The sequence below is a fragment of the Anopheles darlingi genome, chromosome 3, assembly GCF_943734745.1.
Source record: "Anopheles darlingi chromosome 3, idAnoDarlMG_H_01, whole genome shotgun sequence".
Lineage (NCBI taxonomy): Eukaryota > Metazoa > Arthropoda > Insecta > Diptera > Culicidae > Anopheles > Anopheles darlingi.
Window position 1 is genome coordinate 19018967 of NC_064875.1, and position 20000 is coordinate 19038966.

At 49.4% G+C, this 20000-nt stretch overlaps 8 protein-coding genes across 8 annotated transcripts in view; 4 read left to right on the plus strand and 4 right to left on the minus strand.

Moving 5' to 3' along the window:
* Positions 1 to 917, plus strand: part of LOC125953683 (uncharacterized) — a 2571-nt gene extending 1654 nt beyond the window's left edge. The window contains exon 2 of the mRNA XM_049683391.1: positions 1 to 917. This exon is cut by the window's left edge and continues 1422 nt beyond it. Coding sequence (XP_049539348.1) covers positions 1 to 914 — 914 coding nt within the window. The 3' untranslated portion in view covers positions 915 to 917.
* A 20-nt stretch (positions 918 to 937) lies between these two features.
* Positions 938 to 1521, minus strand: LOC125953529 (cytochrome c oxidase assembly factor 5-like). Its single transcript, XM_049683153.1, has 3 exons — positions 1336 to 1521; positions 1173 to 1274; positions 938 to 1106 (listed from the first exon to the last, which is right to left on the minus strand). The coding sequence occupies exons 1-3, from the start codon at positions 1438 to 1440 to the stop codon at positions 1065 to 1067; spliced, it is 249 nt and encodes an 82-aa protein (XP_049539110.1). The 5' UTR covers positions 1441 to 1521; the 3' UTR covers positions 938 to 1064.
* LOC125953439 (cysteine--tRNA ligase, mitochondrial-like) lies at positions 1516 to 3310 on the plus strand. The gene has a single exon (XM_049683036.1). The coding sequence runs from the start codon at positions 1616 to 1618 to the stop codon at positions 3209 to 3211; it is 1596 nt and encodes a 531-aa protein (XP_049538993.1). The 5' UTR covers positions 1516 to 1615; the 3' UTR covers positions 3212 to 3310.
* LOC125953684 (proteasome-associated protein ECM29 homolog) lies at positions 3230 to 19911 on the minus strand. Its single transcript, XM_049683392.1, has 13 exons — positions 19739 to 19911; positions 19496 to 19626; positions 19319 to 19432; positions 19126 to 19244; positions 18419 to 19066; positions 16389 to 18352; positions 16128 to 16311; positions 13643 to 16062; positions 13362 to 13563; positions 8675 to 10806; positions 8394 to 8595; positions 3707 to 5838; positions 3230 to 3627 (listed from the first exon to the last, which is right to left on the minus strand). The coding sequence occupies exons 1-13, from the start codon at positions 19764 to 19766 to the stop codon at positions 3422 to 3424; spliced, it is 10482 nt and encodes a 3493-aa protein (XP_049539349.1). The 5' UTR covers positions 19767 to 19911; the 3' UTR covers positions 3230 to 3421.
* Positions 5914 to 6486, minus strand: LOC125953531 (cytochrome c oxidase assembly factor 5-like). Its single transcript, XM_049683155.1, has 3 exons — positions 6304 to 6486; positions 6141 to 6242; positions 5914 to 6074 (listed from the first exon to the last, which is right to left on the minus strand). Exons 1-3 carry the CDS (start codon positions 6406 to 6408, stop codon positions 6033 to 6035), a joined length of 249 nt encoding a protein of 82 aa, XP_049539112.1. The 5' UTR covers positions 6409 to 6486; the 3' UTR covers positions 5914 to 6032.
* LOC125953440 (cysteine--tRNA ligase, mitochondrial-like) lies at positions 6517 to 8220 on the plus strand. Its single transcript, XM_049683037.1, has one exon. The coding sequence runs from the start codon at positions 6584 to 6586 to the stop codon at positions 8177 to 8179; it is 1596 nt and encodes a 531-aa protein (XP_049538994.1). The 5' UTR covers positions 6517 to 6583; the 3' UTR covers positions 8180 to 8220.
* LOC125953530 (cytochrome c oxidase assembly factor 5-like) lies at positions 10888 to 11457 on the minus strand. The gene is made up of 3 exons (XM_049683154.1): positions 11272 to 11457; positions 11109 to 11210; positions 10888 to 11042 (listed from the first exon to the last, which is right to left on the minus strand). The coding sequence occupies exons 1-3, from the start codon at positions 11374 to 11376 to the stop codon at positions 11001 to 11003; spliced, it is 249 nt and encodes an 82-aa protein (XP_049539111.1). The 5' UTR covers positions 11377 to 11457; the 3' UTR covers positions 10888 to 11000.
* On the plus strand, positions 11481 to 13187 carry LOC125953438 (cysteine--tRNA ligase, mitochondrial-like). Its single transcript, XM_049683035.1, has one exon. The coding sequence runs from the start codon at positions 11552 to 11554 to the stop codon at positions 13145 to 13147; it is 1596 nt and encodes a 531-aa protein (XP_049538992.1). The 5' UTR covers positions 11481 to 11551; the 3' UTR covers positions 13148 to 13187.
* Positions 19912 to 20000: the final 89 nt, after the last annotated feature.

Sequence of the window (20000 nt, forward strand, 5' to 3'; positions counted from 1 at the left end):
TGGAACTTAATCAGCGCGAACTGTTGAATGAAGGGGTCTGCGAAGAGGAACCGCCGTTAGACATACCCCTGTCTGCTGCAACTGTAATGGAGGGGCAAATACCAGTACAACTCCCAGAAAAACCTACTTCCGCTGCGTCCACTGCTCGCTCATCACACTTTGAGAATCCATTCAAATCTTTCGACCCTCTGCGCTACCTCAGACAATCGCGTCCGATCGAGCATCGAATGGTTGATGTCGCTATCGGCACAACCGTCGACACAGGGCAGCAAACGTCTGGGGAAGACCGACAACCCAAGGATTCTATTCCGATTCCCACTGACCAGCCGCCAGAAGTGCCACGTGCGAACGAAGGCACATGCCTCAGTGAGGCACTGGCCAAGGACACACGAAATTTACGACAAAGCATTGAAGAAAATCTGCAAAAGCTCGATGAAATGAGTCGAATTGTTGCGAAGTCTGATACGTCCTCATCCAAACCGAATGGATCCAAGAGAACTTACGACATTCAACGACCGGCACATCCCCTCCCAACGGTAGAACCATCCTCTAATCGCAGCTTAGATGACTGTTCCAGCATCGAAATGGGATTATCAGAAGGCGAGGTAGTTCACCTGCAAGGTCCCCCAGAGCAAAATAATCTCCGACGCCATAGCAGCTCACCAAAGCTGGACACCACGCGAGATATTTTGGATTACACAACACAAAACAATCTGAACGAATGTGCTGCCGGGAGACCTCAACTGAATGGGAAAGCAAGGCAACCAATACCAATTAGTACGGCCAGTTTGAGTGATCTGTCTATCAGTACCATCAGCAAGCTATCGTGTGAAAAGAGTCAAAGCCTCGATGGTGAGCTCGATCGCATCTCTACCGGGGTCCGTTCCCATGATTCGGAAGCCAGTTGGTCTTGAAAAAATGGTTTCACATTGGTTACTATTTCCTTATTTTAAGCTATATTCTACCAACAACCGAGCGGCACACACTAACGTAGTTAGAGGGGTTGCACGATTTTCAATAAACACCAAAGTCGTCTTGAACCGTTTCGCAATGTGGTGACCGTTTCAGTATCCTTTCCTTCCACGAAACCGTTGTCGATTGTCGAGCTGTACCGAAAGGCAGAGAAAACATACGTTAATACCTAGCGGGACTTTTACCATCCAGGCACTTACAATGGAACGTTTACACTCGAAAAAGGTGTTTCGTAGTACAAAACATTCGTCCGGCACCGATCCATCCGTCCGGTTCAGACATTCCCGGGGAGTTTTCTTCTCCTACAAACGAGAGGTGAATTTAGCGGTCAACCGGCGAGACTTACGGCATCAGGATACGGACCTTTTTACAGCAATCACTAGCCAAAAGACACATTTTCAGATCCGCTCGGACACCGGCACAGGCGGATTTATCCGCCAACTCCTCGTTTCCCTCGTAGCGCATCATTTTTACAGTAGTTTTGATGAAAACGTGAGGAAATTCAAAGAAACTTCCTTGAAAATTCACTTTTTGATTGTTTTGGTTAGCATTTCATAACAACAGCGTGACAATTCAGTGTTGTCAAAATCAGCTGGCCGCTCCAAGCCCACCGGCCGGCCACCCGCAAAAAGTGTGAATTAAAATGTTTCCGCGTCCTTTTAGCTCTATTCGGAGGATTTCCACCAACAGAGTGACCACAGAATTGCGACTGTACGATGGAAAAACCAAGGAAAAGGTACCGTTGTCCATCAACCCGCAGAAACCCTTTCTGTCCTTCTACACCTGCGGTCCCACGGTGTACGACTCGGCGCACATCGGACATGCCAGCTGCTACGTCCGGTTGGATATTTTACAGCGGATTTTAAAACACCACTTCCAGCTACCACTGGTTACTGCGATGAATATTACCGACATTGATGATAAGATTATTGCGCGAGCTAACGAAAGGGGGATGGATTGGCAGGCGCTAGCACGCAAGTATGAGGCGGAATTTTGGAATGATTTGACTAACCTGAATGTCCAGCCACCGGACGTTAAACTTCGCGTAACCGAACACATTACTGCCATCGTACGGTTCGTCCAGACGCTCATCGATAAAGGATACGCTTACCGGGCGGACGATGGATCGGTGTACTTCGAGACGAACAAGTACGAACGGTATGGCAAACTGCAGAAGGTGATCCTTGAACCGGCACAGGAGTCCCGCTTCAAGCGTCATCCGTCCGATTTTGCTCTGTGGAAAGCATCGAAACCTGGTGAACCTGCGTGGTCCGGCGAAGGAGAGGCGGTTTCGGTGACCAGCGGTCGCCCTGGATGGCATATAGAATGTTCAACGATGGCCAGTCACGTATTCGGTAAACGATTGGATTTCCATGCCGGAGGGTTGGATCTTCGCTTTCCACACCACGAGAACGAAGAAACGCAAAGCTGCTGCTACCACGACGTTCCCGATTGGGTCACACACTGGATACACACCGGGCAGCTGCATCTCGAAGGCCAAACGCACAAAATGTCCAAATCACTTAAGAATACGATCAGCATCTCGGAACTACTGCAAGAACACACGGCGGACGAGTTTCGAATGCTCTGCCTGCTGTCGCACTATCGCAGCGTGATCGACTACGGCTCAGAATCGATGGCTACTGCGAGTAATGTTCTGCGTAAGTTCATCAGCTTTTTCCAAGACTCCAAAGCCTACGTCGATGGACTAAAACCCCAAACGTACGGCAATGGTTCATCGGAAGAGAACCTGTTCGATTGTCTGGCCAAAACTCGGAGTATCGTGGAAACATGTTTGAGTAACGATTTCAATACTGCAAACTCGGTTCTGGCACTAAGCGATTTGATTTCCACCGCACAAAAGGCAATCAATGGAAATGAACAGTCTGAAGATGGAGCACATCCACGGTTAATAGGCGCGTCGAATATCGGTGCCGTTCTCGCCGTCACACGGTACGTTCGCGAACAGTTGCTCTCTTACGGATTGCAGTCCTTCGAGAGGTCGACCCACCGACGGATTGATGGAGCAGACCAATTACCAATAGTCGATTCCGTCGTAGAAGCGATCGTGAAAACGCGCGCCGAAATAAGACTGCGGGCACTGGAAACCAAAGATAAGCAACTATTTCTCGTGTGTGATCAATTGCGCAATAGTTTAAAGACGGCAGGGATAGAACTCAAGGATCATGGTAAAACGTCTTCCTGGAGTTGGGTTGACGACCGCAGTGTTGGACAATAAATAACAACCGATCGAAAATACAGTTCCAAAGTAAGTCTTTCGTTTCTTTTTATGTTTTGTAATGGTGAGAATCTTCACAATCGCACACTCCCTCCACCCCAAACGGCCGGTACTGCTCAACATCGCCCGGAAAGAAGACATTTTCACACGCTAATGTACGTACGAGAGGGGTATAAGTAATCTTCTGCAAGTCGTCGTAGCCACCACAGTTTACTTCAATTTTTCTTCCAAATCCTTCAGCCGACACTTCACTTCCGGTGCGGTGTCCTTTTGCAATTGCTGCATAACTTGCTCGAAGGTTTGCCGAACCAGAGCTAACTCCGTGTCCACCTTGCCGACCTCCTTGGCCTTCAGCTTGTTAGCCAGTATCAGCATGATATTGAGTGCTTCCTTCTTGAGTCCGGTGTGTGGGATGGCTACGGCCAGACATTTAATAAAAAAGGACATTAAATATTATGTACTCCAACCAATTTTTGCGACATTTCCATTGCTTACCGGCCACTTCAACGATTGCTGAGAGAACGATTCGGCAGATACGCTCCAGTACGCCCGAGGACTCTGCAGCACCATCCTCCACCAGTTCGACTTTCGCTTTCTTTTCTCTATTTCCTTCCAGAGATCCGGTGGTCTTGTCTTTCTCCGCCCGATTATCATCCGATTCCGGTTTTCGCAACAGATGCAAACGCTCCAGAAAGCGTCCCAACGATTGCAACAGACACATCTGCACTGGTCGAGTGTTCAGCTTTAAGCACTGGACGCACTTCTCAACGAACATCTGTTGAAAGCGTCGTTGCGTTTCGATCGAATTTTCTGGCCACGCTTTGCCAAGTGTCTCACAGACGGTTTCTTTAAGCTGCACGGAGATTACCATTTGCTTATTTCGTTCCTCCGATGTAACGAACTCTGCAGCCGATCCATCGTTACCACTAGACGATGTGGCTCCACTGGACGAGGATGAGGAACCACTTTTTTCATTGGCAGAATCCTGCTGCTGTTGCTGCTGATTGTCAAGCAAATGCCATACCATGTTATAGAGCTCTTCGAACCGGTCCACCTTTAGCTCGTCCAATATGTTGCCTAGCGAGCGCAGAGCATGCGTTCGGTAGACTGGTTCCTCCTTGCGACACTCCTTCATCACCGCATCCACAATGCGCTGCGCATGATTGGTCGCGGTTTGATCCAGCATCTTGCACAGACTGGCCAACGCTTGAAGTAACCGCTCCTTTCCCTGGAACGTGCGGCCAGTTACATTGTTTAGAATCAAATCGATCAATCGCAGTCGCACCGAATCGTCCAGATGAGAGCGTATTTTGGATGCTAGTGTAGCAGTCGCGGCACCCGCTTGTGCCTTCAAAACCCAGGACGCGTTGTTCAGATTGGTCTCTAGGATTGTAACAATTGCCTCCATATTCAACCGCAAACCAGCATCACCAGTATTGATTTCGTTCCACAGCTCTTGCCACAACTCCACTGTCGATTTGTTTTCCTCCGTCTGTTCCTCGTGCATGGCAAAGAACACCAGTGGTAACACGTGGCCACTGTAGTCTTTCAGTACCTCCTGGTGGCGCTTATTGATCGCCTGTATTGTCTGTGGAACGGCCTTCGAGCGGATCGATTGCTGTTCAAAGTATAGTTCCTGCAGCTTCCCAAACAACCGAACAATCGATTGCTCCTTGGCCGTTCCGATCAAATGGCCAATCGCTGATGCATAATACTTGCGCACGGTAGCATTACGATCCGAGAGTCCACCGAAGCAAGCGCCCAAGTACTTGCTCGAGAGCGGTTGCATCTCAGCTCCGAGATGAATACACACCAAGCAGATGAAGTGTGCACAGGCCACCTTCGAACCCAGATTGACACTCGTCTTTAGCACATCGAGCACAGCCGGAGTCATACGTTCCAGGCACGGGTAATCGATATGCCGGATACACTTGGTCAACGTCTCCATCGTATAATGTTGCTTGGCGGCTTCTGCACGCAGCGAATCAATCGCTTCCTGTGTTCCACTGCTTGCCTGACCCGAAACCATCGTTGAAAGGTAGGTAAGTTTGGTGGAGTCTAGCTCTCCGGTCGCTTGCAACAGACACGGTACCAGGCTTGTCAAATGCGGCATAATCAATGCACCCGCTGAATCGATCAACTCCGAGAGCGTACGAATGCTTAAGCGCCGTATTTCGGGCACCGTGTGGGTTACGCCCGTCTCCAGAAACAATGGAATAATCGAACTGGCCACGTTTAGTCCCGATTTACCATGATCACTCGATGAAGCGGCGACGCACACTTTACTCAGTGCATTCGCAGTTCCTTCCGCAGCCAAGCGAGTACCCTCGTGGCAATCGTCCATCACACGGAACAGTTGACTCCAAAGCTGACGCAATTCCGGTTCTGGTACGACTGCCTGCTCATCGACTTCCATTGCTTTAGCATCATCTTCTTTCACTGACTCTGATTTCTGACCGGCGGCTTCATCTTTGGGCTTCGAACTTTTCCTAGTATCGGACCGAAGCTTCAGGCCAGCCGATCGCTTGATCAGATCGCGTACCGCGAGACAGCAAGCAATTCGCGTACGCCATTCATAAGCGGTAAGGTTGGTGGTTACATCCTCGATGGTGAGCTCGATCGCATCTCTACCGGGGTCCGTTCCCATGATTCGGAAGCCAGTTGGTCTTGAAAAAATGGTTTCACATTGGTTACTATTTCCTTATTTTAAGCTATATTCTACCAACAACCGAGCGGCACACACTAACGTAGTTAGAGGGGTTGCACGATTTTCAATAAACACCAAAGTCGTCTTGAACCGTTTCGCAATGTGGTGACCGTTTCAGTATCCTTTCCTTCCACGAAACCGTTGTCGATTGTCGAGCTGTACCGAAAGGCAGAGAAAACATACGTTAATACCTAGCGGGACTTTTACCATCCAGGCACTTACAATGGAACGTTTACACTCGAAAAAGGTGTTTCGTAGTACAAAACATTCGTCCGGCACCGATCCATCCGTCCGGTTCAGACATTCCCGGGGAGTTTTCTTCTCCTACAAACGAGAGGTGAATTTAGCGGTCAACCGGCGGGACTTACGGCATCAGGATACGGACCTTTTTACAGCAATCACTAGCCAAAAGACACATTTTCAGATCCGCTCGGACACCGGCACAGGCGGATTTATCCGCCAACTCCTCGTTTCCCTCGTAGCGCATCATTTTTACAGTAGTTTTGATGAAAACGTGAGGAAATTCAAAGAAACTTCCTTGAAAATTCACTTTTTGATTGTTTTGGTTAGCATTTCATAACAACAGCGTGACAATTCAGTGTTGTCAAAATCAGCTGGCCGCTCCAAGCCCACCGGCCGGCCACCCGCAAAAAGTGTGAATTAAAATGTTTCCGCGTCCTTTTAGCTCTATTCGGAGGATTTCCACCAACAGAGTGACCACAGAATTGCGACTGTACGATGGAAAAACCAAGGAAAAGGTACCGTTGTCCATCAACCCGCAGAAACCCTTTCTGTCCTTCTACACCTGCGGTCCCACGGTGTACGACTCGGCGCACATCGGACATGCCAGCTGCTACGTCCGGTTGGATATTTTACAGCGGATTTTAAAACACCACTTCCAGCTACCACTGGTTACTGCGATGAATATTACCGACATTGATGATAAGATTATTGCGCGAGCTAACGAAAGGGGGATGGATTGGCAGGCGCTAGCACGCAAGTATGAGGCGGAATTTTGGAATGATTTGACTAACCTGAATGTCCAGCCACCGGACGTTAAACTTCGCGTAACCGAACACATTACTGCCATCGTACGGTTCGTCCAGACGCTCATCGATAAAGGATACGCTTACCGGGCGGACGATGGATCGGTGTACTTCGAGACGAACAAGTACGAACGGTATGGCAAACTGCAGAAGGTGATCCTTGAACCGGCACAGGAGTCCCGCTTCAAGCGTCATCCGTCCGATTTTGCTCTGTGGAAAGCATCGAAACCTGGTGAACCTGCGTGGTCCGGCGAAGGAGAGGCGGTTTCGGTGACCAGCGGTCGCCCTGGATGGCATATAGAATGTTCAACGATGGCCAGTCACGTATTCGGTAAACGATTGGATTTCCATGCCGGAGGGTTGGATCTTCGCTTTCCACACCACGAGAACGAAGAAACGCAAAGCTGCTGCTACCACGACGTTCCCGATTGGGTCACACACTGGATACACACCGGGCAGCTGCATCTCGAAGGCCAAACGCACAAAATGTCCAAATCACTTAAGAATACGATCAGCATCTCGGAACTACTGCAAGAACACACGGCGGACGAGTTTCGAATGCTCTGCCTGCTGTCGCACTATCGCAGCGTGATCGACTACGGCTCAGAATCGATGGCTACTGCGAGTAATGTTCTGCGTAAGTTCATCAGCTTTTTCCAAGACTCCAAAGCCTACGTCGATGGACTAAAACCCCAAACGTACGGCAATGGTTCATCGGAAGAGAACCTGTTCGATTGTCTGGCCAAAACTCGGAGTATCGTGGAAACATGTTTGAGTAACGATTTCAATACTGCAAACTCGGTTCTGGCACTAAGCGATTTGATTTCCACCGCACAAAAGGCAATCAATGGAAATGAACAGTCTGAAGATGGAGCACATCCACGGTTAATAGGCGCGTCGAATATCGGTGCCGTTCTCGCCGTCACACGGTACGTTCGCGAACAGTTGCTCTCTTACGGATTGCAGTCCTTCGAGAGGGCGACCCACCGACGGATTGATGGAGCAGACCAATTACCAATAGTCGATTCCGTCGTAGAAGCGATCGTGAAAACGCGCGCCGAAATAAGACTGCGGGCACTGGAAACCAAAGATAAGCAACTATTTCTCGTGTGTGATCAATTGCGCAATAGTTTAAAGACGGCAGGGATAGAACTCAAGGATCATGGTAAAACGTCTTCCTGGAGTTGGGTTGACGACCGCAGTGTTGGACAATAAATAACAACCGATCGAAAATACAGTTCCAAAGTAAGTCTTTCGTTTCTTTTTATGTTTTGTAATGGTGAGAATCTTCACAATCGCACACTCCCTCCACCCCAAACGGCCGGTACTGCTCAACATCGCCCGGAAAGAAGACATTTTCACACGCTAATGTACGTACGAGAGGGGTATAAGTAATCTTCTGCAAGTCGTCGTAGCCACCACAGTTTACTTCAATTTTTCTTCCAAATCCTTCAGCCGACACTTCACTTCCGGTGCGGTGTCCTTTTGCAATTGCTGCATAACTTGCTCGAAGGTTTGCCGAACCAGAGCTAACTCCGTGTCCACCTTGCCGACCTCCTTGGCCTTCAGCTTGTTAGCCAGTATCAGCATGATATTGAGTGCTTCCTTCTTGAGTCCGGTGTGTGGGATGGCTACGGCCAGACATTTAATAAAAAAGGACATTAAATATTATGTACTCCAACCAATTTTTGCGACATTTCCATTGCTTACCGGCCACTTCAACGATTGCTGAGAGAACGATTCGGCAGATACGCTCCAGTACGCCCGAGGACTCTGCAGCACCATCCTCCACCAGTTCGACTTTCGCTTTCTTTTCTCTATTTCCTTCCAGAGATCCGGTGGTCTTGTCTTTCTCCGCCCGATTATCATCCGATTCCGGTTTTCGCAACAGATGCAAACGCTCCAGAAAGCGTCCCAACGATTGCAACAGACACATCTGCACTGGTCGAGTGTTCAGCTTTAAGCACTGGACGCACTTCTCAACGAACATCTGTTGAAAGCGTCGTTGCGTTTCGATCGAATTTTCTGGCCACGCTTTGCCAAGTGTCTCACAGACGGTTTCTTTAAGCTGCACGGAGATTACCATTTGCTTATTTCGTTCCTCCGATGTAACGAACTCTGCAGCCGATCCATCGTTACCACTAGACGATGTGGCTCCACTGGACGAGGATGAGGAACCACTTTTTTCATTGGCAGAATCCTGCTGCTGTTGCTGCTGATTGTCAAGCAAATGCCATACCATGTTATAGAGCTCTTCGAACCGGTCCACCTTTAGCTCGTCCAATATGTTGCCTAGCGAGCGCAGAGCATGCGTTCGGTAGACTGGTTCCTCCTTGCGACACTCCTTCATCACCGCATCCACAATGCGCTGCGCATGATTGGTCGCGGTTTGATCCAGCATCTTGCACAGACTGGCCAACGCTTGAAGTAACCGCTCCTTTCCCTGGAACGTGCGGCCAGTTACATTGTTTAGAATCAAATCGATCAATCGCAGTCGCACCGAATCGTCCAGATGAGAGCGTATTTTGGATGCTAGTGTAGCAGTCGCGGCACCCGCTTGTGCCTTCAAAACCCAGGACGCGTTGTTCAGATTGGTCTCTAGGATTGTAACAATTGCCTCCATATTCAACCGCAAACCAGCATCACCAGTATTGATTTCGTTCCACAGCTCTTGCCACAACTCCACTGTCGATTTGTTTTCCTCCGTCTGTTCCTCGTGCATGGCAAAGAACACCAGTGGTAACACGTGGCCACTGTAGTCTTTCAGTACCTCCTGGTGGCGCTTATTGATCGCCTGTATTGTCTGTGGAACGGCCTTCGAGCGGATCGATTGCTGTTCAAAGTATAGTTCCTGCAGCTTCCCAAACAACCGAACAATCGATTGCTCCTTGGCCGTTCCGATCAAATGGCCAATCGCTGATGCATAATACTTGCGCACGGTAGCATTACGATCCGAGAGTCCACCGAAGCAAGCGCCCAAGTACTTGCTCGAGAGCGGTTGCATCTCAGCTCCGAGATGAATACACACCAAGCAGATGAAGTGTGCACAGGCCACCTTCGAACCCAGATTGACACTCGTCTTTAGCACATCGAGCACAGCCGGAGTCATACGTTCCAGGCACGGGTAATCGATATGCCGGATACACTTGGTCAACGTCTCCATCGTATAATGTTGCTTGGCGGCTTCTGCACGCAGCGAATCAATCGCTTCCTGTGTTCCACTGCTTGCCTGACCCGAAACCATCGTTGAAAGGTAGGTAAGTTTGGTGGAGTCTAGCTCTCCGGTCGCTTGCAACAGACACGGTACCAGGCTTGTCAAATGCGGCATAATCAATGCACCCGCTGAATCGATCAACTCCGAGAGCGTACGAATGCTTAAGCGCCGTATTTCGGGCACCGTGTGGGTTACGCCCGTCTCCAGAAACAATGGAATAATCGAACTGGCCACGTTTAGTCCCGATTTACCATGATCACTCGATGAAGCGGCGACGCACACTTTACTCAGTGCATTCGCAGTTCCTTCCGCAGCCAAGCGAGTACCCTCGTGGCAATCGTCCATCACACGGAACAGTTGACTCCAAAGCTGACGCAATTCCGGTTCTGGTACGACTGCCTGCTCATCGACTTCCATTGCTTTAGCATCATCTTCTTTCACTGACTCTGATTTCTGACCGGCGGCTTCATCTTTGGGCTTCGAACTTTTCCTAGTATCGGACCGAAGCTTCAGGCCAGCCGATCGCTTGATCAGATCGCGTACCGCGAGACAGCAAGCAATTCGCGTACGCCATTCATAAGCGGTAAGGTTGGTGGTTACATCCTCGATGGTGAGCTCGATCGCATCTCTACCGGGGTCCGTTCCCATGATTCGGAAGCCAGTTGGTCTTGAAAAAATGGTTTCACATTGGTTACTATTTCCTTATTTTAAGCTATATTCTACCAACAACCGAGCGGCACACACTAACGTAGTTAGAGGGGTTGCACGATTTTCAATAAACACCAAAGTCGTCTTGAACCGTTTCGCAATGTGGTGACCGTTTCAGTATCCTTTCCTTCCACGAAACCGTTGTCGATTGTCGAGCTGTACCGAAAGGCAGAGAAAACATACGTTAATACCTAGCGGGACTTTTACCATCCAGGCACTTACAATGGAACGTTTACACTCGAAAAAGGTGTTTCGTAGTACAAAACATTCGTCCGGCACCGATCCATCCGTCCGGTTCAGACATTCCCGGGGAGTTTTCTTCTCCTACAAACGAGAGGTGAATTTAGCGGTCAACCGGCGAGACTTACGGTATCAGGATACGGACCTTTTTACAGCAATCACTAGCCAAAAGACACATTTTCAGATCCGCTCGGACACCGGCACAGGCGGATTTATCCGCCAACTCCTCGTTTCCCTCGTAGCGCATCATTTTTACAGTAGTTTTGATGAAAACGTGAGGAAATTCAAAGAAACTTCCTTGAAAATTCACTTTTTGATTGTTTTGGTTAGCATTTCATAACAACAGCGTGACAATTCAGTGTTGTCAAAATCAGCTGGCCGCTCCAAGCCCACCGGCCGGCCACCCGCAAAAAGTGTGAATTAAAATGTTTCCGCGTCCTTTTAGCTCTATTCGGAGGATTTCCACCAACAGAGTGACCACAGAATTGCGACTGTACGATGGAAAAACCAAGGAAAAGGTACCGTTGTCCATCAACCCGCAGAAACCCTTTCTGTCCTTCTACACCTGCGGTCCCACGGTGTACGACTCGGCGCACATCGGACATGCCAGCTGCTACGTCCGGTTGGATATTTTACAGCGGATTTTAAAACACCACTTCCAGCTACCACTGGTTACTGCGATGAATATTACCGACATTGATGATAAGATTATTGCGCGAGCTAACGAAAGGGGGATGGATTGGCAGGCGCTAGCACGCAAGTATGAGGCGGAATTTTGGAATGATTTGACTAACCTGAATGTCCAGCCACCGGACGTTAAACTTCGCGTAACCGAACACATTACTGCCATCGTACGGTTCGTCCAGACGCTCATCGATAAAGGATACGCTTACCGGGCGGACGATGGATCGGTGTACTTCGAGACGAACAAGTACGAACGGTATGGCAAACTGCAGAAGGTGATCCTTGAACCGGCACAGGAGTCCCGCTTCAAGCGTCATCCGTCCGATTTTGCTCTGTGGAAAGCATCGAAACCTGGTGAACCTGCGTGGTCCGGCGAAGGAGAGGCGGTTTCGGTGACCAGCGGTCGCCCTGGATGGCATATAGAATGTTCAACGATGGCCAGTCACGTATTCGGTAAACGATTGGATTTCCATGCCGGAGGGTTGGATCTTCGCTTTCCACACCACGAGAACGAAGAAACGCAAAGCTGCTGCTACCACGACGTTCCCGATTGGGTCACACACTGGATACACACCGGGCAGCTGCATCTCGAAGGCCAAACGCACAAAATGTCCAAATCACTTAAGAATACGATCAGCATCTCGGAACTACTGCAAGAACACACGGCGGACGAGTTTCGAATGCTCTGCCTGCTGTCGCACTATCGCAGCGTGATCGACTACGGCTCAGAATCGATGGCTACTGCGAGTAATGTTCTGCGTAAGTTCATCAGCTTTTTCCAAGACTCCAAAGCCTACGTCGATGGACTAAAACCCCAAACGTACGGCAATGGTTCATCGGAAGAGAACCTGTTCGATTGTCTGGCCAAAACTCGGAGTATCGTGGAAACATGTTTGAGTAACGATTTCAATACTGCAAACTCGGTTCTGGCACTAAGCGATTTGATTTCCACCGCACAAAAGGCAATCAATGGAAATGAACAGTCTGAAGATGGAGCACATCCACGGTTAATAGGCGCGTCGAATATCGGTGCCGTTCTCGCCGTCACACGGTACGTTCGCGAACAGTTGCTCTCTTACGGATTGCAGTCCTTCGAGAGGTCGACCCACCGACGGATTGATGGAGCAGACCAATTACCAATAGTCGATTCCGTCGTAGAAGCGATCGTGAAAACGCGCGCCGAAATAAGACTGCGGGCACTGGAAACCAAAGATAAGCAACTATTTCTCGTGTGTGATCAATTGCGCAATAGTTTAAAGACGGCAGGGATAGAACTCAAGGATCATGGTAAAACGTCTTCCTGGAGTTGGGTTGACGACCGCAGTGTTGGACAATAAATAACAACCGATCGAAAATACAGTTCCAAAGTAAGTCTTTCGTTTCTTTTTATGTTTTGTAATGGTGAGAATCTTCACAATCGCACACTCCCTCCACCCCAAACGGCCGGTACTGCTCAACATCGCCCGGAAAGAAGACATTTTCACACGCTAATGTACGTACGAGAGGGGTATAAGTAATCTTCTGCAAGTCGTCGTAGCCACCACAGTTTACTTCAATTTTTCTTCCAAATCCTTCAGCCGACACTTCACTTCCGGTGCGGTGTCCTTTTGCAATTGCTGCATAACTTGCTCGAAGGTTTGCCGAACCAGAGCTAACTCCGTGTCCACCTTGCCGACCTCCTTGGCCTTCAGCTTGTTAGCCAGTATCAGCATGATATTGAGTGCTTCCTTCTTGAGTCCGGTGTGTGGGATGGCTACGGCCAGACATTTAATAAAAAAGGACATTAAATATTATGTACTCCAACCAATTTTTGCGACATTTCCATTGCTTACCGGCCACTTCAACGATTGCTGAGAGAACGATTCGGCAGATACGCTCCAGTACGCCCGAGGACTCTGCAGCACCATCCTCCACCAGTTCGACTTTCGCTTTCTTTTCTCTATTTCCTTCCAGAGATCCGGTGGTCTTGTCTTTCTCCGCCCGATTATCATCCGATTCCGGTTTTCGCAACAGATGCAAACGCTCCAGAAAGCGTCCCAACGATTGCAACAGACACATCTGCACTGGTCGAGTGTTCAGCTTTAAGCACTGGACGCACTTCTCAACGAACATCTGTTGAAAGCGTCGTTGCGTTTCGATCGAATTTTCTGGCCACGCTTTGCCAAGTGTCTCACAGACGGTTTCTTTAAGCTGCACGGAGATTACCATTTGCTTATTTCGTTCCTCCGATGTAACGAACTCTGCAGCCGATCCATCGTTACCACTAGACGATGTGGCTCCACTGGACGAGGATGAGGAACCACTTTTTTCATTGGCAGAATCCTGCTGCTGTTGCTGCTGATTGTCAAGCAAATGCCATACCATGTTATAGAGCTCTTCGAACCGGTCCACCTTTAGCTCGTCCAATATGTTGCCTAGCGAGCGCAGAGCATGCGTTCGGTAGACTGGTTCCTCCTTGCGACACTCCTTCATCACCGCATCCACAATGCGCTGCGCATGATTGGTCGCGGTTTGATCCAGCATCTTGCACAGACTGGCCAACGCTTGAAGTAACCGCTCCTTTCCCTGGAACGTGCGGCCAGTTACATTGTTTAGAATCAAATCGATCAATCGCAGTCGCACCGAATCGTCCAGATGAGAGCGTATTTTGGATGCTAGTGTAGCAGTCGCGGCACCCGCTTGTGCCTTCAAAACCCAGGACGCGTTGTTCAGATTGGTCTCTAGGATTGTAACAATTGCCTCCATATTCAACCGCAAACCAGCATCACCAGTATTGATTTCGTTCCACAGCTCTTGCCACAACTCCACTGTCGATTTGTTTTCCTCCGTCTGTTCCTCGTGCATGGCAAAGAACACCAGTGGTAACACGTGGCCACTGTAGTCTTTCAGTACCTCCTGGTGGCGCTTATTGATCGCCTGTATTGTCTGTGGAACGGCCTTCGAGCGGATCGATTGCTGTTCAAAGTATAGTTCCTGCAGCTTCCCAAACAACCGAACAATCGATTGCTCCTTGGCCGTTCCGATCAAATGGCCAATCGCTGATGCATAATACTTGCGCACGGTAGCATTACGATCCGAGAGTCCACCGAAGCAAGCGCCCAAGTACTTGCTCGAGAGCGGTTGCATCTCAGCTCCGAGATGAATACACACCAAGCAGATGAAGTGTGCACAGGCCACCTTCGAACCCAGATTGACACTCGTCTTTAGCACATCGAGCACAGCCGGAGTCATACGTTCCAGGCACGGGTAATCGATATGCCGGATACACTTGGTCAACGTCTCCATCGTATAATGTTGCTTGGCGGCTTCTGCACGCAGCGAATCAATCGCTTCCTGTGTTCCACTGCTTGCCTGACCCGAAACCATCGTTGAAAGGTAGGTAAGTTTGGTGGAGTCTAGCTCTCCGGTCGCTTGCAACAGACACGGTACCAGGCTTGTCAAATGCGGCATAATCAATGCACCCGCTGAATCGATCAACTCCGAGAGCGTACGAATGCTTAAGCGCCGTATTTCGGGCACCGTGTGGGTTACGCCCGTCTCCAGAAACAATGGAATAATCGAACTGGCCACGTTTAGTCCCGATTTACCATGATCACTCGATGAAGCGGCGACGCACACTTTACTCAGTGCATTCGCAGTTCCTTCCGCAGCCAAGCGAGTACCCTCGTGGCAATCGTCCATCACACGGAACAGTTGACTCCAAAGCTGACGCAATTCCGGTTCTGGTACGACTGCCTGCTCATCGACTTCCATTGCTTTAGCATCATCTTCTTTCACTGACTCTGATTTCTGACCGGCGGCTTCATCTTTGGGCTTCGAACTTTTCCTAGTATCGGACCGAAGCTTCAGGCCAGCCGATCGCTTGATCAGATCGCGTACCGCGAGACAGCAAGCAATTCGCGTACGCCATTCATAAGCGGTAAGGTTGGTGGTTACATCCTCCAGTATCTCCCAGTAGTACAACTCAACTGTGGCCTTGGAATCGGCCACAACCGAATCCCAGATGCTGATCATGGAGTTTTGGATCTTGGGCGTCGGATCATACTTGTAACGGAATAGACGCGGTACTATCTTGCCTAGGTATGGTTCGAGTTTGGCTGATTTGGAGATCGGCTGTAAACCGAAGGCAGCCCCCAGCTTGCTATTCCATGTGGCGTTGTGATTAGCGATCTGCAGAAACTCGTACAGCACGTCTGGCTTGTTGAGATCCGAGGCCAAGTTACACAGCTCTTTGTAAGTGCTCATCTTGCCGCTGGAAGAAAGTAAAAGAATGGAAATTAAGGACTTTGAAATAACAACAACTAGGTACGCATTTACCCCGTCGGAGCCTTGCCAAGAACACCTTCTTCAAACAGTTTCGTATCGTCTGCCACCTTGCGTACATCGCGTCTACCACCAATCAGTTGATCCAGCAGCAGATGCGTCATTTCCTCCTGACCCTCCGCGTCTGAGAGAGAATATACAATACCTAGGGCCCGCGAGGCTACATCTTGGACAAGTTCTAAAGTAAATTGAAGAGAGAGAAAAATGAAACTCATATCATACACGATGTTCGTTCTGCGTTGCTGCCAATCTTACCATTATCCTCCGACAGTAGATCAGTGAGGGCAAGTTGCAAAATTTGCCGTTTCTCCAGCACAGGGCGACGCTGTTTACAATTCTTCACCACCGCCAGTAGCCAAATGGCACATGCTTGTCTAAGGTAGGCATGCGGCTCGTTGACCTGCTTCACGAGTTCAATCAAGAACCAGGTGAGTGTTTCATCGTCCACGTTACCTATTGTGCCGTCAGTGACTTCACGACCATCGGCACCATTCGGTAGCCCCTGTAGGGTATAAGCGAGACCCTGTCCGATAGCAATGTGCAGTGCAGGATCCTTGGTCAGTTTGAGCAACTTCAAGAATCGTTCCAAAACCTTGCGTGCAAAATACTCTCGATCACCAATAGCCAAATACCCGAGACAATGGGCACTATCCTCACGAATTTTCGCTTTCGTATGTCCACTCTGTAGTAGTGTCATTAGCGTTTCCAATAGGGAAGCCTTCGAGGTACTCGTCGAAGCACTTACGCTGGCATCGGTCTCCATGTTTTCGCTAGCAGTGGCTGGTAAAGGTAGCACCGTGTTCGATCCGATCAAACATAGTCCTCTTATGGCTGCCGACTGTAGTAGCGATTGTTGATCGTTCAAAAGCGCCACTAGCAGTTGGACCAGCTCTTTCAAAGTAACCCAGTCGCTGGACACCGGTACGCCACTAGATCGTTGGATAAGCAACTTGCGGTAAACCGCATTCGAAGCCGCTAGCAGCGAACCATGACGCGTTTCCAACGACTTGCTGCCTAGTGTTTGCAGTTCCTTCACTTGTTTATCGAATGCGGCATCATCGGAAACGTATGCTAACAGCACTCCGTACACTTTGGCAATAAGGGCACGCGTCGGCTCAGAAATTTCCTTCAACGAAGCTTCCAAGGTCAACAGTAGATCCTTGTTCTCGTTAACCAACACGTCCGGGATGCCATTAACGAGATCGTACAAACAGGTCAGTTCAGCCATTCCTTTCCGTGCGATTACTAGCCGCCGGACGAGATCATTATACTTCACGAGCGTCTTTCGCTGCCCTTCATCCTGAGCCAGTTTGCGCAGAAAGCCGCTTAGCTTGAACAGTTCCTTATCATCACGGGGATGTGTGTCAACTCCCGCGTTAAACAGCAAACAGATACGCAAATAGTCCAGCACCTCGATGTACGTATCGATACTGTAGGGTAACTTTATCTTCCCATATCCCATGCGATCCACAATAGTGGCCACCTTACGTTCCGCTTTCATCGCCACGTACTCTACCATATCGCAAAACTTGGGCAACACAATGCGCTTCGGTTCGTTGCTGCTCGACAGAGGGTTCTTCTTCAACGCCGCTTGCTCAGCGTTCGCCGACTGGAGACGTTCGGAATCATCGACCGACAGTATGGCCGCATAATTGATGTGATCCTTCTTTGACACACCGTACAGATAGGTGGTCATCATTTCACGCAACTGAGCGCTTTCTCCGCAGATAATCAGCAACAGATAGCGCGATGGAACAAAATAATCGGGAAAGCAGGTGGTCAGAAAAACCGAAGCTACATTCTGCACGATCGGCATCTTGGATTCGGCTTTCTCGCCAAGCAATGCTAGCAGCAAATTCTGATTGGCATTCGGTACAAACAGGCGCGGCTGCTGCTTGGTTGCACCATCATCCGTTTCCATAGCGGCCGTAGCAGCTGGCTGTGGCTGCTTACGCCAATCGAACGCTTGGGCCAATGCGACCAGTGCCTCGCGTATGGATGACTGCATGTCGACCGGTGCCTGCTGCAAATGATTAAAGTACTCGCCCACCAACTGTATGTCTTGATTTACGGTCGTGGGACAAACGATGGCAAGCTGGGCCAGCGCACTATAGGCAGCATTCTGAACTTCGATGCTTTCTTCTGACGATGTTCCAATGAGTTTAGCTATTCCAGTTAATAGCACTTGCGATAGTTTGTTGATCAAATCAGGATCGCCACTGTGAAAGTAAAATCGAACATTATAATGCTGCGTAGAATCAATGCAGTGATGATGCTCTACTCACTGGTTGATGAGATTGTAGGCAAACTGGAGAGCCAGTACTTTACACTTTTGATTCGTTACTTCACCAAAGAGCGACTCAAATATCACCTGCATACCTCTGGCCGTAATGATTCCATTGCCACGACATTTGAGCAAATGTTGCAGCAACTTCTGCCGTACCCTCGCACTCACGCCACTCGTCTTGCGGTCGGGTATCTTTGAGCCATTTCCCGTGAACAGCGTGTACAGTGGGGCCGACAGCTTGGGATCGGTCCAATCGAGCGAGCTACAGATTTTATTCAACTCCCCAATGGCCGGCGTAGCAACCGAAAACCTCGTATCGGCTGATGCTACCACTAGGTGGGCGAGAATCTCCGGATCCGGGAAGATCCCTCCACAGAGGAACCGTACAATACCTTTCTTGAGCTGCTCGAGCTCTTCAGCCTTCGGTGGTTTCACAGTAACGCGCTTGAACGTATACACGCTCATACCAGACGGTACATCACTGTCCGGCAGTGTGCCGTACGGCAGCAAAAGAACATCCATCAGAATCGAGAGCAGCTGCTGCTTGGTGTGCGGCTTATTGGAGAGCCCCAATAGCTCGGAACGGTTTTCAGGGTTTTCGGGAATCTTGATTTCACCCAGCAGTGGAAGCACAAGCATCAGTATCCTATGGAAAAGCACTATGCGATCAGTACACTATTGAGCGGATAACAGGGGCATACGTACTTGTCCTGATGCGTTTCCGGCTTTCCCTCGAGACAGTTCAGCAAAACAGGTGCCATTTCCGTCTGCTCCTCCACTGTCATCCTCGGAAAGCCCATCGTGATGTAGATGATGGCAAAGTTCTTTCACAAGAAAAATGAAATTCCTTTCAACTAAAGGCAACAGCAGCTTAACAGGCAAAGGAGTAACCACTTACGATAAGAAATAAGGAGTTTGCCTGCTGATACTGTGCCAACAGCGGAGCGAGTGGGATCTGGATTTGATTCCGTGACTTCAGACGCTTGTTGATGTGCGTCAGAATCTCCATCACCTGGAAGGGGAAAGACTGAATCATAAACCGCTCTCTCAGGGGACGGACACTCGAAAGTATTACCTTCTTGCGAACGTTTTCATTCGGCGAAGTGATCTTGATCAGTACCGGCGTAAGAAACTTGGTGATCGTGGTCTGTAGTTGCTCATCGGTATCGGCGTACCCCAAACGGAGCAATACTCGTTCCAGCAATTCTGCGGGTCAGAAGGAAAGGAACCGTGAATCCGGCGTGAATCCACCGTAAATTCGCACCGTCATCCGAGGTCCGAGGTATTGACCGATGTTTTTCCCCGATTTCTCACTCACCTAACTCCTCGGTAGGGTTCCCGGACATTCTCAGAAAGCTTCTATTCTAGCGGAAACTGATGAAGATACTTCTTAGTTTGTTAAAACAGTGCGTTTTTGCGTAAACGCTCGGAAAAATCGGAAAAATCACTAAAATCGGAAGAGCGATTTTTTCAACGAAAAACAATTCTCGGTCTTCGATGACGGAAGCAGGAAAACATTGGGCGCTGCGTTTATAAACACCACGATCAACTTGAGATTGAGATTCCGCGGCGACTGGAAT

What these genes read in the sequence shown, in the direction of transcription:
- LOC125953530 (XM_049683154.1), bottom strand. Translation starts at nt 11,376, where the DNA reads ATGATGCGCTACGAGGGAAACGAGGAGTTGGCGGATAAATCCGCCTGT. An exon ending in CTAGTGATTGCTGTAAAAAG is followed by an intron (nt 11,211 to 11,271) that starts GTCCGTATCCTG and finishes TCTCGTTTGTAG; the next exon opens with GAGAAGAAAACTCCCCGGGA. An exon ending in TCGAGTGTAAACGTTCCATT is followed by an intron (nt 11,043 to 11,108) that starts GTAAGTGCCTGG and finishes CTTTCGGTACAG; the next exon opens with CTCGACAATCGACAACGGTT.
- LOC125953439 (XM_049683036.1), top strand. Translation starts at nt 1,616, where the DNA reads ATGTTTCCGCGTCCTTTTAGCTCTATTCGGAGGATTTCCACCAACAGA.
- LOC125953438 (XM_049683035.1), top strand. Translation starts at nt 11,552, where the DNA reads ATGTTTCCGCGTCCTTTTAGCTCTATTCGGAGGATTTCCACCAACAGA.
- LOC125953684 (XM_049683392.1), bottom strand. Translation starts at nt 19,766, where the DNA reads ATGTCCGGGAACCCTACCGAGGAGTTAG. An exon ending in GATTTGGAAGAAAAATTGAA is followed by an intron (nt 10,807 to 13,361) that starts GTAAACTGTGGT and finishes GGACCCCGGTAG; the next exon opens with AGATGCGATCGAGCTCACCA. An exon ending in GATTTGGAAGAAAAATTGAA is followed by an intron (nt 5,839 to 8,393) that starts GTAAACTGTGGT and finishes GGACCCCGGTAG; the next exon opens with AGATGCGATCGAGCTCACCA.
- LOC125953440 (XM_049683037.1), top strand. Translation starts at nt 6,584, where the DNA reads ATGTTTCCGCGTCCTTTTAGCTCTATTCGGAGGATTTCCACCAACAGA.
- LOC125953531 (XM_049683155.1), bottom strand. Translation starts at nt 6,408, where the DNA reads ATGATGCGCTACGAGGGAAACGAGGAGTTGGCGGATAAATCCGCCTGT. An exon ending in CTAGTGATTGCTGTAAAAAG is followed by an intron (nt 6,243 to 6,303) that starts GTCCGTATCCTG and finishes TCTCGTTTGTAG; the next exon opens with GAGAAGAAAACTCCCCGGGA. An exon ending in TCGAGTGTAAACGTTCCATT is followed by an intron (nt 6,075 to 6,140) that starts GTAAGTGCCTGG and finishes CTTTCGGTACAG; the next exon opens with CTCGACAATCGACAACGGTT.
- LOC125953529 (XM_049683153.1), bottom strand. Translation starts at nt 1,440, where the DNA reads ATGATGCGCTACGAGGGAAACGAGGAGTTGGCGGATAAATCCGCCTGT. An exon ending in CTAGTGATTGCTGTAAAAAG is followed by an intron (nt 1,275 to 1,335) that starts GTCCGTATCCTG and finishes TCTCGTTTGTAG; the next exon opens with GAGAAGAAAACTCCCCGGGA. An exon ending in TCGAGTGTAAACGTTCCATT is followed by an intron (nt 1,107 to 1,172) that starts GTAAGTGCCTGG and finishes CTTTCGGTACAG; the next exon opens with CTCGACAATCGACAACGGTT.